The sequence below is a fragment of the Argiope bruennichi genome, chromosome 10 (genome assembly GCF_947563725.1).
Source record: "Argiope bruennichi chromosome 10, qqArgBrue1.1, whole genome shotgun sequence".
Taxonomy (NCBI): domain Eukaryota; kingdom Metazoa; phylum Arthropoda; class Arachnida; order Araneae; family Araneidae; genus Argiope; species Argiope bruennichi.
In genome coordinates this window covers 121,599,153-121,616,770 of record NC_079160.1, presented here as the reverse complement: position 1 = coordinate 121,616,770, position 17,618 = coordinate 121,599,153, and the positions used below count along the sequence as shown (strand labels likewise).

At 33.4% G+C, this 17,618-nt stretch overlaps 1 protein-coding gene across 1 annotated transcript; it reads left to right on the top strand.

Annotated features, from left to right (window-relative positions):
• The first annotated feature begins 3,254 nt into the window (after positions 1-3,254).
• LOC129987764 (uncharacterized) lies at positions 3,255-4,277 on the top strand. Its single transcript, XM_056095703.1, has one exon. It carries the CDS (start codon positions 3,255-3,257, stop codon positions 4,275-4,277), a length of 1,023 nt encoding a protein of 340 aa, XP_055951678.1.
• Positions 4,278-17,618: the final 13,341 nt, after the last annotated feature.

The window sequence follows — 17,618 nt, the reverse complement described above, 5'->3', positions numbered from 1 at the left end:
TAACTGTTCTTATATTTAATGAAAGGTCATCATAAAGTTCTAGAACAATATATAAATTATAGCAAAATTTTTAAGCATGAAATTTAAAAACAGTCAAAATGACAGTCTTAGTAATTTTAGCGTTAATAACCTCCTCTACTATATTAAAATAGAGTTTCGCATAGAACATGACAGATATTTATTATGGAGATAATGCTAATATGCTGCTTCTCAATGAGTGATTTTATTTATTAAACAGTGAGCTAAAAATTATTTTGCAATTTGGAGGCTTCTTGATGAATATTTAGTTAGTGTGCATGAGTTATTTAGAGTTAGTAACCAGCTGAAGACTTTCCTTTCCCCAGTGTTCTGAGAATATGGAATTTTAGACTTCAAATTTTGCAATAAATATTTAAACATGGCTATTTTTAAAGAGATTTCGGCTTTATGCTGAAGAACACTGCACCTTGTTTATATAAGCAAAAGCCTTCATCGTTTGAAATCTACAATCCAGTACCCTGCCTTTGAAAGAAAATAAATTCGTCTCGAAATAAATAAATAGCTGTTTAATTAGTCTCATTTCTTATTCCGATCTTCAAGAAAGTAGTTTCAAAGGTCAGAGCTATAAATTTCATTGGACTTTAGAGCACCGTTCTGCCTGATCGCCAATCTGGAAACATTTTCATTGGAAATAAATTTCAATGGATTTATTTTAGAACCTTGTACTGTCCAATCGCAATCATGAAAACATATTCATAAACCATTATAATGGCTGCCAACTATTATATTTCAAGCACGATCTAATATCGTATTAGGAGAGAAAAATGTTCATAGAAAGAATGTTTTTATCCTAATTTTAAATGAGGGAAACACCAAGTGAGATGAATATTTAGTAGAAAAATAAAATTGGTTTAAATTTCGTTACAACTTTATTACAAATTGTTTTTGAAAACATTTTAAAAATTTGATCAACTATAAGTAAATTTTTGAAAGGTAATGGAATTGATATCATTGTAAATCCAATTTTTAAAACATTAAATTTGATCTAAAAGGGAGTTTGGTTCGATAATATTTTCTGAATTATTAGATAAAATCATTCAAATTTAAGATAATTGGAATTTTAATTAAAATTTCAGAAAGTCATTTCTTTATGTGTACTTACTATCGAAGAAACGACTACATACTAAATTTCAAGTTTCTAGAAGTTGGGAGATAATGTTAATTCTGTCAGTCAATAGTATTTGTATTTCATATGTAATATATAAATTGAAAATCAGGGAAAATAAGATCTATGCAATAAAATCAAGTATTTATAATGCTATTTTTTTATACTCTATTTTATTTGTTGTTCATTTTATTGAATTTCCTTTTTTGTATATGTTTGCTTCTTAAAATGGATATTTTGTTTATATATTCCTTCAGTGATTCTCTTTATTAATCTTAATTTTGCTTTGGTTCGGATTAGAACTTAGCATTAAGAGCACAATTTGATAGATTCTTTATTTGCTGATTTAAGTTTCAGTCATTTTTCTCCACAATCTTATTATATTTCACAACATAAAACAAGTAGGAAAATAGCATGTAAATTTATATTAAAAATTTAAAAAAAAATTTCTTCGCTTTTTTCGGATAAGATAATCGTTGAAAAGAAATGAAGAATTATTTTCTGAAAAAAATGAAGATAAGTATACAATTGACCAATATAAGACCTTTGATTTAAATATAATAAAAATAATCATAAAAATGCACGTCTTATAAATTGCGTGCAATAAAGGAACATACATCTATTACGGTCATACGGTTTCATTTATAAAGTTTTATTTTTGCTTAACATTTTATGAGACTATAAACGGAAAAAAAAAACATGAGCTATTATATGCATTTATATAATCTTTTAATGGATATCATTACGAAATTTTTAAAATTTTTTTTCAGTTTCCTACTAGTAGAATTACTAAGTTAGAAGAATGAAATGTCAATCTACATTATTCTCTTTATCTTATTGGGTTTGAAGATGACCTTTTTGTCTTTCACATCCTTCTAAATATGACTTTTTAAAATCTGTTATTACCCAAAAATAATTTGATCGATCATTTTTTTAATCACAATGCCAAATACTTTCTTTCTTCGCAAGTTCCAGGAATATTAAGCATTTTATTATTTAAAAAAATAACACGAATTTTTTTAAAGATGATTCTCTTATAATTCGTTAAATATTTAACATAATTTAATGGCAATATTTGAACATGTTTAATGGTAATATTTGGAACATGTTTTAGTAAATATCTAGAGTTTCATTTTTTTTTATGCTTGATGGAAATATTTCATTACAAAATGATGTTGGATTTTAATTAAATTTTATCCGTTTATAAAGATAATTTGATTTTAAAAAAGCATTATATTTTCATACAAGACTATTAGTGAATTGGATTAATCCAAAAGATTAAAATAAATAAATATTTTTCGAAACCATCTGCAAGCATGATAAAGTAATTTTAGCCCATGAATTAAACAAGATAATCTTAGATAAAGTTAAATTGATATCAACGGACAGAGAAACCATAGCGATGTGTGTGTTGTGACTTATGGCACTTTAGAAGCCCGCTGACAGTTATCTGTCTACGATTTAATAGCGATCCATAGCAAGTTTATGAAGAATTATTGATCTTGAAATGTAAATTATTGTGTCTCTAAGCCCAACAATAGTGATTTAGAAATGATAAAGATTGTAAGAGCTAAAAGCAAATATGCTGAAAACCCTTCTAAAAAAACTGTTCGCTCAGTCCGTGAGATTTCCACATTTATCACATTATAAAGCATTCGCACTGTGCAATTTAATGGAAATAAAAGGTGTTTAATTATGGGTTAAAATCGTTTACTGCGTTTAATATTCACACACACAAAAAAAGCACCCTTTGAAATGAACTTCAGGATTTTCAAAAGAACAACGAACATAAACACATATTTATTCCTCCCCCCTCCCAAAAAAAAGTAAAAGCATTTTTTTCTGAAAAAATTTGTACAAAATATTGTAACAGGTCAAGCCATTTATATGTTTGATATATTAAACTCATTTAATTATTTCATCTCTAAGCACCGGTTTGCACATAAAGCAGTTAGAACAGAGGTTTTAAAATGGCCATTATTTATGAGTGAGAAAATGTAATGATATAATGTTATACACATATTTGTTTTTCATATTGTTTAGATTTAAAGTGCATTATTGTTTTCCAGTAACGTCTTTCTTTTCTTTCTGTCCTGCAGGTTTGGCAAAGATGAAGAGTTGCATCTCGTGCCGCTGCATCTGGCTCTGCTTCAAGGCGCTGAGCGGCGGCGTTCTTCTGATCGCCATCGGCGTCGGCATGACCGTCTTCGGCTTCTACGCCGACACCTTCGCCGTCCAGGAGCAGCTCGACGAGGACACCAACACCACCGTTCACGTGGTCAACGAGCACCTCAAGCTGCACATCCACAACCTCACGTACGTGGGGCCCGTGTTCATGGGACTAGGGGGGATGATGATAGTGGCCGCCTGTGTCCTCATCGACGCCCAAGAGGACGCCGAGGCCAGAGCGGCCCGACGGAGGGCCTCGGACGCTGAGGGCACGGAGCAGCTGATAGCCAAGGCAGAGCCTTGTAATGGACCTTTCTATAGCTTGGACCTACCGCCCGCAAAGGTGCCCGATAAGGGCGGTGGGCAGGAGGTGGTGACAGTCGCCGAGGTGGTCGCCCTGCCGAATGGACCTAATACGCCACGGCCACCTTTACCCTTGCCAGTTTCGCCGACGGAGACTTCCTCGAGTCTCTCGTCGCCGCCCCTCAAAGTGGCCGTCCGCCAGAAAAAGAAGAGGAAGAACAGCAGTAGCACGTTCAGTTTCCTGAGCCCCCTCTTCGACGTGCCCTCCCCGCAGGACATCCAGATCCTGGACCCGGACGGATGCACGCCGGACGCCGGATTCAGCCTCGAGATGGACGTCCTCAACACCATCAAGTGCCACCCACCGCCGCGACTCCAGCTGGAACCCCGCTACCTGGCGTCCATCGAGAGCGACGGACTCTCGGACAGTGACACGGCTGAGACCGAGTTCAGCGGCAGCCTCAAGGGCAGATTCTGCTCGGAGGGGCAGGACATGCCCCTGCTGGGCAGGTGCAGTCCTCCCTCCTCGCCCGAGTACCCCATGGAACCTTTGCTCAAGAGGGACCGGACGGGTCTGCGCAGGTTCCAGCTAATGCGACAGGTGCCCCACAACTCGCGGACGCTCTTCGACGGGCCCTCGTCTGAGGGGGGCTCCAGATAGGAGATCTTGATCCCGTCATTCAAAGCCTTTTTTGGATATATATAAAAATAACGCCGGTGTTTTTCCACTTTTTTACTCAAGTTGTGGTTCTGCGTCGAGAGAGGAAATCAGAGGTAAACACCTTATCTTTTCCTTCAGTAGAAAATTACCTATATATTTTTTTAATGTAATTTTACCATATTGTTTTCATTGCAGCATATTGTTTATCAGTAATGATTAGAAATTTTCTTTCTATTTCATTAGTTATTCAAGAATTATAGGTTAGCGTAGGTCAAGTTAAATGAAAATTGCTTGTGGAGAGTGGAAGCTTTATCTGATCGATTGGTTGCAGATATAATTCAATCAACCAAGGTTGGAACAATGTTTCTCTTTCCATAATTAGACGCTTTAGAGAATTCTCAAAAACATGGATTATATTTTTACGGATATACTTGTAAAAAAAATACTCTTCAGTTATTTGTTATAAAAATGCTTTCAAAATAGGGAAAGCTCTATTCTACATAATAGGCCAGAGCAATAAATTTTTCTTATCGTTCTGCGATAACTATTTTTTAACAGAAATAAAAGCCGGATTATTTGCACAAGGCATTAATGCACCTGTGAATAAACTGATGGGCTACTGGTGAATCTAATATTCAATTGCATTTCCAGTTAAACTCTGATTTATCGAACCTCAATAAATTCTTTAACTGTTTGTTGATTAATTGTGATGATCATTAAAAGCGAAACAATGTTTTTCAGATGATCGTAATTTTATAACAAACTTGATCTCCTTATGCTTTTATAAATGATTAATGTAAGTCCTCAGCCAGAGTCGTAAATGATTAATAATGTTTTTTGTTCTTTCAGGTTATTATTACATGATTTTATATGCTTTTAAATATGTTGGAATTGATAAATTATCACTTTAATAGATTTTGTAATAAATTTTTCGTGGAAAAGTCGAGCTGAAGCTTTATCGTTCAAAGTTTGATGTAATACCACTGAACGATTTAACAATAAAACTAAATGTCTTCGTAAAATTTAAAATATTTGTAGCGATTTTACAAAAAAATTATACATTATCTTTATGTTTGTATGCTTTAAATTTGTCGGATTCTTAATCGAAAAGAATCAATTTCACAGCGAACAAGCATTTAAATAAATTACAAGGTACGCTAAATAAATTAAAAAGAATTGAGAAAATTACTATAAAGAGCGGTGGAGGGTGAATTAATGTTTTCTTAAGTTTAATTTTTTTCTCGATGAATGCGAAAAAAAAAGTCGTATTTTGTTTCGAATTTTTTTCTACACTACAGTATTTCTAATGAAAGTAACTGAAATACAAAGCACAGTGTAAAATACGAGATTTATTATTGTGTCCTTAAAAATAAGTACTCATAATTTTAATAGACTTAAAATAATTAATATAATTTTAAAAATTTAATATTAATTATCAGCAATTTTTATTTTATATAATAAGAGTTTGTACTTGAAATTAAAGCTATTTAGCTCCTCATAGTTTTAAGACGAGTGGGAAACGAATCATATCATTAGCTGGAAATTTTGCAGTTGATAATTTTGTACGTTTTATCAGATGAAATTATCAAAGTCGTAATGAAACTGCCAAATTAAATAATTTGATAAATTTATGAATGCTTTTTAAAATATATTTTAAACTGATTTACGCTTACATGATTTGATTTGACATAAAATTTGTAACTAACATTTTTAACAGATTTCTCTTTGTAAGGAATCAACTATAAGTTGAATAGTCCTAATGTGAAATTGCCATTTTAATTGTTTAATTCATAGTTACAGAAAAAAAATTACATTTTTGTAACAGAATTAATGAAAACAATGTCATGTTGGTGATGTGATTAAAATAGCGTTATACCCTTGTGGTTGATAATAATATCTTCATGTTGAGTTCTAAAATGTATTCGAATAGGCAATATTTAGCATTTATTAAACATCTTAACAAGGATTTTAGTTTAAGAGATCTGTTAATAAATTATTAATAGATCTCTTAAATTATATTATTTGCTCTTTTTCATATTATCCTTTGCAATTTTTTGCTTTAAATTAAAAAATATTGCGATGAATTTGTTTCTTACAGACCATATCTTGAATTATTTGATGGCGCAGTTTAGCCATTTATGGCTCTTGCGCCTAAAACTCCCCAAAATACCATACCAAATACCTTGAATTATTTGTGTTGTTCAATGCAAACGATTTTTAAAAAATTCAGCTAATTAAATTATCGCTTTTTTTATTCAATTTTTTAAATTTTTACTGTTTTTTATGGAAATTCGTTGTTAGAAAATAAAAAAAGTATTCACGGAGCGATTGTTAAATCCGAGATTCAATTATCTAATGATATAAAACGATAGAACGATATTGTACAAATATTTTGTGGATGAATATTGACTCGACTAAAAATTGTTTATTTGAAATTTCCAAAGCAAAATATATTCTAATAATTTCAAACTTCATTATCGTTATGTGTGATGTATAATTCTTGTTCTAGAAGATATTAGTTTGTGAAGCATTTTATTATTTGTTATATTCTATTCTTTTTACGAATCTATAAATGATGTGAATATGAACTGTTAAAAATAATGAGAAATTTTCCAAGCAGTTTTTTTTGAAAAATATAGGAATTTAATTCTCAAAAAATTTATGTAAAAATAAATAGCTTCCATTATTTTGCTCACATTTTGTCACTAAGCGCAGACTAATGATATTGGAAGTGACATTTGATATCTAACAAAGAAAATTCTCCATCATTACTTTTCAACTTAATTTCTATTCGTTTTCAGATTTCCAACGTGTCAGTAATTCCTTTAAGGCTTCTAAATACTTCCTAATCTGTCAAGCACATACGACTGTGAATCAGTTCAACGCATCCTCTCGATTTAAATATCTGTATGGATGCACAACCAAATCATTCATTTATTTTAATGCAAATTCTACAGAAACGCTCACAAGAAATTTCATCCGGGTTTTAATATTCGAAATACGAATTTCTCAACGGCCCTGAAATTTAATTAAAGCTTCTGTCAAAATACAAGAGGCATTCATCTGAAATCTTTTCAGTTCCTGAAGTTAATTCTGGAAAGGAGCTGAGCAAATTATTGTGCTTAAGGCTAGGATCACTGTAAAGTTGATCGAAGTACAATTACCTTTGTATGTTTGATGTGTGCCGCCAGAACTTGGCGCGCTTCCAGAACGAGTAATAGCATTTGCGAAGCCCAGTGCCCGAATATTAACTGGAAACAGCTCTAAATTATATTAAAAACACCAGATGGAACGGCCTTGTAAACAGTTTAGCTCCCCAATTTCCTTCGAATATTCCATTTAGCTATTTATATGGGAAAAAGTAGGGGCTGCTTTTTAACTTTAACAGTAAACGAAGTGCTCAATCAGAAAGTGTTTTGCAATCATCAAAAAATTTGAAATCGAGATGTGATGAATCTTTGCACCCCTGAGTTCGACAGATACCTATTTGAAATTTATATTATTTATGTGTGAGCATCATGACTGCTTTGAACTAGAGGGGTGAAATTTATGCAGTCCAAATGCAAAGCTTTCGGATTTCCGACAGATTTGGACCAAATCCGTCCACATGTTGACCATCTGCTTTATATTTGCACACACTTATACGTGAAAAGTCAAACGCGCAATGACTTTTATACATGACCTGTGGCCTTGTAACTGAAGCTGTAAATCTGTATTAAAATTTGGACAAAATGGGCTTAATAGATGACGTCAAAAATTCATACTCGCTTTTTACCGTTATGTTAGAAATACAAAGCAAAATATATTCTATATTTGTGTTTGGAAGTTGGAACAGGATGTGAGATGGACACATATCGAATTTATCGGGAACTTTCGAGCAATTGTCGCCTTTTCTACCAAAATTCAAGAAATATAGAATTTCTAACGAAGAATAGCAATAAGTTGTCATGTTCTGCGGTTATATTGTCACCGAGAAAGGAACTTGTAATAAGAGGCCATTTCTAACCGGATTTATTCTACCGTGACTCTCTACGCGAGCACTACAACTGAAGACTCATTCAGCTGTAGTATTTATGTATATTTCTGGACGAATATTCTAGAACATTCTGCCAGGGACGATATTTTCATATATTAAATTCACATACTTTAAATTTGCATAAACAACAATTTGCAAATAAATAAAAGTAACCAACCATTCTTGGGTTTGATCTCGGGTCCTCTTCTATTCTATAGGAGAACTCTAACCCTTAGGCCACCGATCATAAGATAGAATTAGACAACATGAAAAAGCCACAGTTTGCAAATAAATAAAAGTAAACAACCATTCTTGGGTTTGATCTCGGGTCCTCTTCCATTCTATAGGAGAACTCTAACCGTTAGGCCACCGATCATCAGATAAATTAGACAGCATGAAAAAGCCACAGTTTGCAAATAAATAAAAGTAAACAACCATTCTTGGGTTTGATCTCGGGTCGTCTTCCATTCTATAGGAGAACTCTAACCGTGAGGCCACCGATCATCAGATAGAATTAGACAGCATGAAAAAGCCACAGTTTTCAAATAAATAAAAGTAACCAACCATTCTTGGGTTTGATCTCGGGTCCTCTTCCATTCTATAGGAGAACTCTAACCGTTAGGCCACCGATCATCAGATAGAATTAGACAGCATGAAAAAGCCACAGTTTGCAAATAAATAAAAGTAACCAACCATTCTTGGGTTTGATCTCGGGTCCTCTTCCATTCTATAGGAGAACTCTAACCCTTAGGAAACCGATCATCAGATAGAATTAGACAGCATGAAAAAGCCACAGTTTGCAAATAAATAAAAGTAACCAACCATTCTTGGGTTTGATCTCGGGTCGTCTTCCATTCTATAGGAGAACTCTAACCGTGAGGCCACCGATCATCAGATAGAATTAGACAGCATGAAAAAGCCACAGTTTGCAAATAAATAAAAGTAACCAACCATTCTTGGGTTTGATCTCGGGTCCTCTTCCATTCTATAGGAGAACTCTAACCGTGAGGCCACCGATCATCAGATAGAATTAGACAGCATGAAAAAGCCACAGTTTGCAAATAAATAAAAGTAACCAACCCTTCTTGGGTTTGATCTCGGGTCGTCTTCCATTCTATAGGAGAACTCTAACCCTTAGGAAACCGATCATCAGATAGAATTAGACAGCATGAAAAAGCCACAGTTTGCAAATAAATAAAAGTAACCAACCATTCTTGGGTTTGATCTCGTGTCCTCTTCCATTCTATAGGAGAACTCTAACCCTTAGGAAACCGATCATCAGATAAAATTAGACAGCATGAAAAAGCCACAGTTTGCAAATAAATAAAAGTAACCAACCATTCTTGGGTTTGATCTCGGGTCCTCTTCCATTCTATAGGAGAACTCTAACCCTTAGGCCACCGATCATCAGATAGAATTAGACAGCATGAAAAAGCCACAGTTTGCAAATAAATAAAAGTAACCAACCATTCTTGGGTTTGATCTCGTGTCCTCTTCCATTCTATAGGAGAACTCTAAGCGTTAGGCCACCGATCATCAGATAGAATTAGACAGCATGAAAAAGCCACAGTTTGCAAATAAATAAAAGTAACCAACCATTCTTGGGTTTGATCTCGGGTCCTCTTCCATTCTATAGGAGAACTCTAACCCTTAGGCCACCGATCATCAGATAGAATTAGACAGCATGAAAAAGCCACAGTTTGCAAATAAATAAAAGTAACCAACCATTCTTGGGTTTGATCTCGGGTCCTCTTCCATTCTATAGGAGAACTCTAAGCGTTAGGCCACCGATCATCAGATAGAATTAGACAGCATGAAAAAGCCACAGTTTGCAAATAAATAAAAGTAACCAACCATTCTTGGGTTTGATCTCGGGTCCTCTTCCATTCTATAGGAGAACTCTAACCCTTAGGCCACCGATCATCAGATAGAATTAGACAGCATGAAAAAGCCACAGTTTGCAAATAAATAAAAGTAACCAACCATTCTTGGGTTTGATCTCGGGTCCTCTTCCATTCTATAGGAGAACTCTAACCCTTAGGCCACCGATCATCAGATAGAATTAAACAGCATGAAAAAGCCACAGTTTGCAAATAAATAAAAGTAACCAACCATTCTTGGGTTTGATCTCGGGTCCTCTTCCATTCTATAGGAGAACTCTAACCCTTAGGCCACCGATCATCAGATAGAATTAGACAGCATGAAAAAGCCACAGTTTGCAAATAAATAAAAGTAACCAACCATTCTTGGGTTTGATCTCGTGTCCTCTTCCATTCTATAGGAGAACTCTAACCCTTAGGCCACCGATCATCAGATAGAATTAGACAGCATGAAAAAGCCACAGTTTGCAAATAAATAAAAGTAACCAACCATTCTTGGGTTTGATCTCGTGTCCTCTTCCATTCTATAGGAGAACTCTAACCCTTAGGCCACCGATCATCAGATAGAATTAGACAGCATGAAAAAGCCACAGTTTGCAAATAAATAAAAGTAACCAACCATTCTTGGGTTTGATCTCGTGTCCTCTTCCATTCTATAGGAGAACTCTAACCCTTAGGCCACCGATCATCAGATAGAATTAGACAGCATGAAAAAGCCACAGTTTGCAAATAAATAAAAGTAACCAACCATTCTTGGGTTTGATCTCGTGTCCTCTTCCATTCTATAGGAGAACTCTAACCCTTAGGCCACCGATCATCAGATAGAATTAGACAGCATGAAAAAGCCACAGTTTGCAATCGGGAAGTGCACAGTGCAAATAAAGTTTTAACAGTCTGGTTTAATGCAAAAATAAAGGTTGGAGTTTTTTCTTCTTTTGAAGTTTCCATTTAGAATAATTCAAGCATAGTAAAATACAAACATGCTGTTCCGTTTTCGTGTAAGAAGCGATAGCATAACGCTTAGAATGAAAGGAAATAAATTCTGTATCTTTTTTATATTCATTTTGTATTTCATCTAAAACAGAATCATAGGAAAAACTTATAAAATCATATTATTTACAACTTTAAAGCAAACGAACAGATATGTGCTATTAGAATAATAATAACAAATTTAATTTTCGAAACTCCTTTAATCAAATTTCTTACAAAAATAGATTTGAATTAAGAGATATAACAAATCCAGTGGTGGATTTAAGTATTTTGCGGCCTTAAGTAGGGCACGTTACAAACCCTGTCTTTTAATAAGACAATAAATTTCCTTTCGCATTTCCTCGCATTTTTAATGTCTTTATGGTTTACATAGGATGAATTTTTTTATTACTTTATTAGCTTTGTGATATGTCTTTAAAAGATTGTTGCGATTCCTGAATGCCCAGTATATTTTTACACAATATTATCGAAGCAGAATTTCGGTGTTTACAGATATTCTAATAATTAGATGAACACAATGAAACATATAGGAACCTCGAAAATTATACGTGATTAAGCATTAACATTATCCTAATATTTTATTATTCTCAGAATTTATATGTTTTACAAACGCATTTATATGACAACTAGTAATCACAAAAGGCCACTCGATCCTGTCCGAAGGCATTCGGATTTATCTAAATGACCAGAACAACGCAAAGGCATTTGCTGGAACTATAATCAAATCCTAAAGGCCATCACCGGCCACGGTTCAACTCCTACCGTAGGGGGCAGGTCCCATCATTGGTAGGGGATAGCCAACCTCACCTCATTTCTATTCCCACAAGGGTGGCGAGAACCAACCACCATGAAGGAAACTTCTGATTTCCATGTGGAAAGTACCCTCCTGGAGGATTCTTTGGCAATTAGTAAAATAAAATTTTTTAATCGACTGTCTTGAAGGCTTAGAAAATTACTTAGAATTTTAGTTGGTAATTGGCTACTAAAAATTTTCCAATATTATTTTTTAGAAAGATCGCTCTGAAAAACTCTAACAATTATTAGAACGATAACTCGCGATAGACAGTGTGTTAGCTACCATTTGTAATGCACTGGAGTGCATTGAAGTGACATAATGATCAGACGTAATTCAATACCTACTTCAATGTTTGTAACAACAGAATAGTGCATGAAATATTTCGCAAATTACGAAATTGAAAAAGGTCTATTGAATATTATTTACTCAAAATTCGAATTCTCAAGTCCCGCTCAACTTAACTCCAATTCACTTTATTACAAATGAAACTATATAATAGACCTTTTCTTTCTTTAAGGGATATTAAGAGATTTATAATAAAATGATCAATAAGCAAGTTAAATTGAATAAATTACATACATACAACTTAATGAACATAAATTATAACTTAATGACATATTTATTGTTAGGCTGCCTAACTTACCAGGACATATGTCTTGCACCCAAGGGGCCTCGGTCAAGAAAGCAAATATAGGCACTGTAGGTCTTGGCCCACATGGGCTGTCTTGCCACTGAGTTTAGTTTATTATCAGAATTTTAATTAATTAAAAATTTAGCGAGACATAATTGTTTTCCACTTTAACTCTCCCAAATATTATGGCATCAAACTGACTTTCGACCATTTTAACATACAAACGATTGCAATTTTAATAATCACGAAAAGTTTCCTGGATTTTGTAAAAAGATATCATGAAAATTTTTCATGTATTTTGATAGTTCCTTAAAAATATTTTTCTGTGTAACTATTCATAATACATAATTCATAATACAACGGTATTCAAACCTTTTTAATGCATCAAATATTTAAACGCGTGATTTCCTTCCGCTACTGAAAGCTAAAAATTAATTTTATCACTTGTAAAGTTTACCTGTGGAATAAGAAGGTGAATTTACAGTACCGAGAAAGGCAATGTTCATTGAGATAATCAGAACAGTTACGTTCCTATTGGATCTGTAACGATATGGAACTGGAAGGGATTCGGAAGATTCATTGACGCCAAAAATAAATCAAACGTAAAGCTGTTAAAAGAAAGCAGCTTTAATGTTTTTCGCAATTTGATGCTTTGAAATACATTGTCTAGAGAATCATAAACATCAAAATATGCATAAGGGATTTAATTGAAACTAAACGCTATCAGTATTCCGGACGTACCAAATGGTCGTCAAAAGTGGCTAATATTTTATAAAGACAGTGATTCCTAGCTAAAAAATTCCGAAAATATCTAGGTTTCCTCTGCATTTGCAATGATGTGTGTGCATTGCACGTGCTTTCAATCAATTGTACAATTTTATGCTTTATTAAAGGAATCATAAGCATCAAAATATGTACTTGAGATTTAACTGAAACTGAACGCAACCGGTATTCCCGATGTACTAACTCGTCTCCAAAGGTGGCTAATATTTTACAAAGACAATAATTTAGAGTTTAAAAATGCGGAAAATGTCTAGTTTTATTTCGTGGTTGTAATAATGACATAAATGAATGCACTCACAAGTCTTTTTCCTATTAATAGTGGTGTAAAGTGAAAATTGACATGCGACTGAAGATTTCATAAATCTTAATAAAACCAAAAGTCTATTTTTTATATTATATGGTACCTGAACCTGGTGTATTGGCATGGTTTCGGACCTAATTTACGTCTGTTTATCTACTTTATCAGTTGCTCCACGCTTCATTTTTCAGCTGCTAAAAATGAATTACGGAAGATTTATAGTAAAATTATCTTTATTTTATTTGCTTAATCGAGAATTCGCATTGAAACGCATTTATAATTTCAATGTGTGATACACTATCTTTTTTTTAACATTACATAGTACCTAAACCTGTAGGTTTAGTACGGTTTTGAACCTAATTTACTGGAGTTCAGCCACATTGTCAATTCCTCCTCGCTTCATACCTCCATTGCTCAAAAAATTTTTTGGAATACTCTTACGTAAGAGTTACCTTTCTTTTAGTTGCTTAATCGAAAGCGCGCATTGAAATGCATTATTTTATATTATAAGATACGTATCTTTTTTCAAATATTATATATTACCTACACTTTGAGGATTTGCATGGTTTCGAACCTCTACTAGTGTTCAGCCACTTTATCAATCCCTCTACATTTCATACTTTCATTGCACAAAAATAACTGTGGAAGACTCTTCCAGTAAAGTTATTTTCTTTTATTTGCTTAATTGCAAATGCGCATTGAAATACATTTAATCGTTGGGAATCGTTTGCTCAAACCTCAAACGATTTTCTCCTATCGATATTGACACAGTTTCCAGTCGGGAGGCGAGCTTTGTCTCAACCTAACTTCACTCACGGAGAGGGATGCTCTCTTCCACTTCTAATTTTTGGAAAGGTGCCAGCATCATTCCTCGCCATTATGCGTATCGTTCGGTGGTCCTTCGCATCTTTCAGCTTACCCTTTCACCCCTCGGATGAGGGTCAGCCTTTGGCATCTTCCTCCAGGGAAGGCCACAGGACTCGGACTGGAAATTCCAGAACATATGAAGAGTAATAATTAAAGGAGGCTCTTGGAAATCGAAGCTGGGCTGTACAGCAGATGGAAAAGCGGATTCGGAATATTTTTGTTCTTTTTGGTTTGGTTCCAAATTCTTAAAAAAATTAGTGTTCGATGAAGTGGGTAGAAATGGAACGGTAAATAAGCTCGGCACTTTTAATTTTTGATAAAGAATGGTTGATTGAAAATTAGTGAATCATTGCTTTTGCCAAAAATTAAAATATTATTAAATTCAAACATAATTTTCTCTCTCCAAATTTTGCGATAGAAGTGCACGGATTTTTGTAATTTAAGAAGTGATTTTACAGTAATGCAAGATTAATAATACTTTCATATATTGCAGATTTTGTTTCCGTGCTAATTCACAAAATTAATGTTTTTATGCCAAACAGTAGGATAACAATTCGAACATAGCATGCTTTTAGTTGCATTTGCAAAAATAAATCTATATTCTGTTTTAAATGTTATGTAACCTTGAAACTATTTCAATGTTAATTCTTAATCAAAATATGGATAGTTATTGGTACTGAAATTGTAAAAGCTTTGTACAATTTATAATTTCAGCTTAAATTCTTCATATGAGGTAAAAATTATATTGAGTATTTTTTCAAGCTTGAAAATTTTACATAGCAGATAAAAACATTCCTAAAAATCATGTACAATTCAATTATTATTAGGCATTTATATGATTATACGAAAACATGCGCATACATAAAATTGAAAGTTTTGATAATATAACTAACAGTTGCAAATATACAAACATTTCCAAATCGACAACTTTTAAAAGACTGCTGTAGGAATGCTAGTATTTTTCTGTTGATAATTTTATAAAAATATGTGCATACATAAAGCTTAAATTTTCGATAATATCATAATTAACAGTTGAAAATATATAAAAATTTCGAATCGAGAAAAAGTGCATTTAAAAATTAGAAAAAAGCAATAAAATTCTTATAATTTTGGCTTGAATATGTACTTATAATCTATATCATGAAGTAGCAATATTCTGAAAAAATTAGAAGAGAATCTTAAAAAGCCTTTGTATCAAATGAAGAAATAAATTTTAAAAACTCTATAAAAGGATATTTTGAAAAAAAAAGACACATTTAGGTGTCCAAATATATTTATTTCAAACTGTATGACATCGATTAAATCTTACAGTATTGCATATTTCTCAAGATATAATTTTATTAAAAAATATGAAAAAAGCAGGTGAATTTAATTAAAAACCATTTGATTTTAATTAAAAACTTTTTGCAGGATGTAATCACCACATGGAACATCCATTTAAAAGTATTTTGGAACATCATGCATCAAAATATTTTTAATGAATGTAAGAAAATGACTGAATTAAATTTCTGAAAAATATTTAAGAGTCAATGAATAAAAAGATGTTTTGAAAATGGCTCATCGATCTAAACGAATGAGCCCTTTTCCAAAAATTTATCCAAAGAGAAAACAGTAGAAAAGTGTACCTCTACAAGACAAAATGTATAAACTCAGAATACGACTGTAAAAATATGATTATGCAGAGTATTTATTTTAATTGGGATTTAATAATTAATTTCTAAACCACTAGAAGTAGACATATATTTCCAAATAGAAAAATGTTCTAAATGGTATAATAAATTATATTTTAAACTAATATTATTAAATCAATAAATTAAGTACTGAAAAAAATTTCGATGTCTAAATTTTTAAACAGCGGGTTCTTTCCTGTTAGTCATGATTAGAAATATATTACTTGCTAAACACAATAGAAACTAACTTTTCTACTGACGTTATGAATAAAAGTTATGGAACTTTTAAAAATCACTATTTTAGACGATTCTAGACCATTTCAAAGCCATTTAGAGGAAGACTGCTAACTTTTCGAGGCGGTTAATCTAAAATAAAGAAATTCAAAATTTCATAACTCAGCCGGATATGGTAGCAGATGTTTGGAACTTTTTAAATTTAAAATGTGAATTTATCAAAATTATTTTTCTAATTATAATTATAAATAGTAAAATCGGATCAATTGTTTAGAAATTTGGATTTTTTTCATCCTAGAGATAAAATATGATTTTCTTCAGTATAAGAGAAGTTTTAAAATATTTTCCTCAATAGCTCTAACAACATTTTACGGTTTTCGCATATGGTTTTACACTTTTAATACATTCGAATTGCACTTTGAAATGGAAAAAAAATACATAACAGCAATTTTATTGCTAGAAATTGAATACAATTTAGGCTCTTATATATACTGACATTTACCAATATACCCAAAATTAAGCAGTAAATACACCCAAGAGCCAAAACATTATGACCACCTGTCAATAATGAGTTGGCCCACCTTTGGCGCGCAACACAGCTTCAACCCGCCTTGGCATGGATGCCACAAGTCCTTGGTAGATGGCCAGAGACAGATTGTACTAAATGTTTAAGCAACAATCACGCAAATCCAAGATATTGCGAATTGGTGGTCTTTGAACTCTGAGCTGCCGTCCCATGTCATCCCAAAGGTGTTCTATCGGATTGAGATCCGGTCAGTTAGGCGGCCAGGACATTAACTGGAATTCAGCATCATGTTCCTGGAACCACTCCAACACAATTTTAGCCTTGTGACACGGGGCGTTGTCCTGTTGGAACATTCCATTTCCAGCTGGAAAAACAGAGGCCATGTAAGGGTGCAACTGGTTCGCAATGATGTTCAGATACCCTGTAGCATTCATGGTATGCTCTACCACAACTACGGGTCTCAGAGACGCCCAAGAGAACGTCCCCCAAAGCATAATACCGCCACCACCGGTCTGTGCATGACCTACTGTACATTGAGGGAGCAACTGTTCGCCTGGAAGACGGCGTATCTTGACACGGCCATCGGCGTGATGCATGACAAACCATGATTCATCTGACCAGGCAACTCTCTCCCACTGATTCATGGACCAG

Coding starts and splice junctions, on each gene's coding strand:
- LOC129987764 (XM_056095703.1), top strand. CDS start 3,255: ATGAAGAGTTGCATCTCGTGCCGCTGCATCTGGCTCTGCTTCAAGGCG.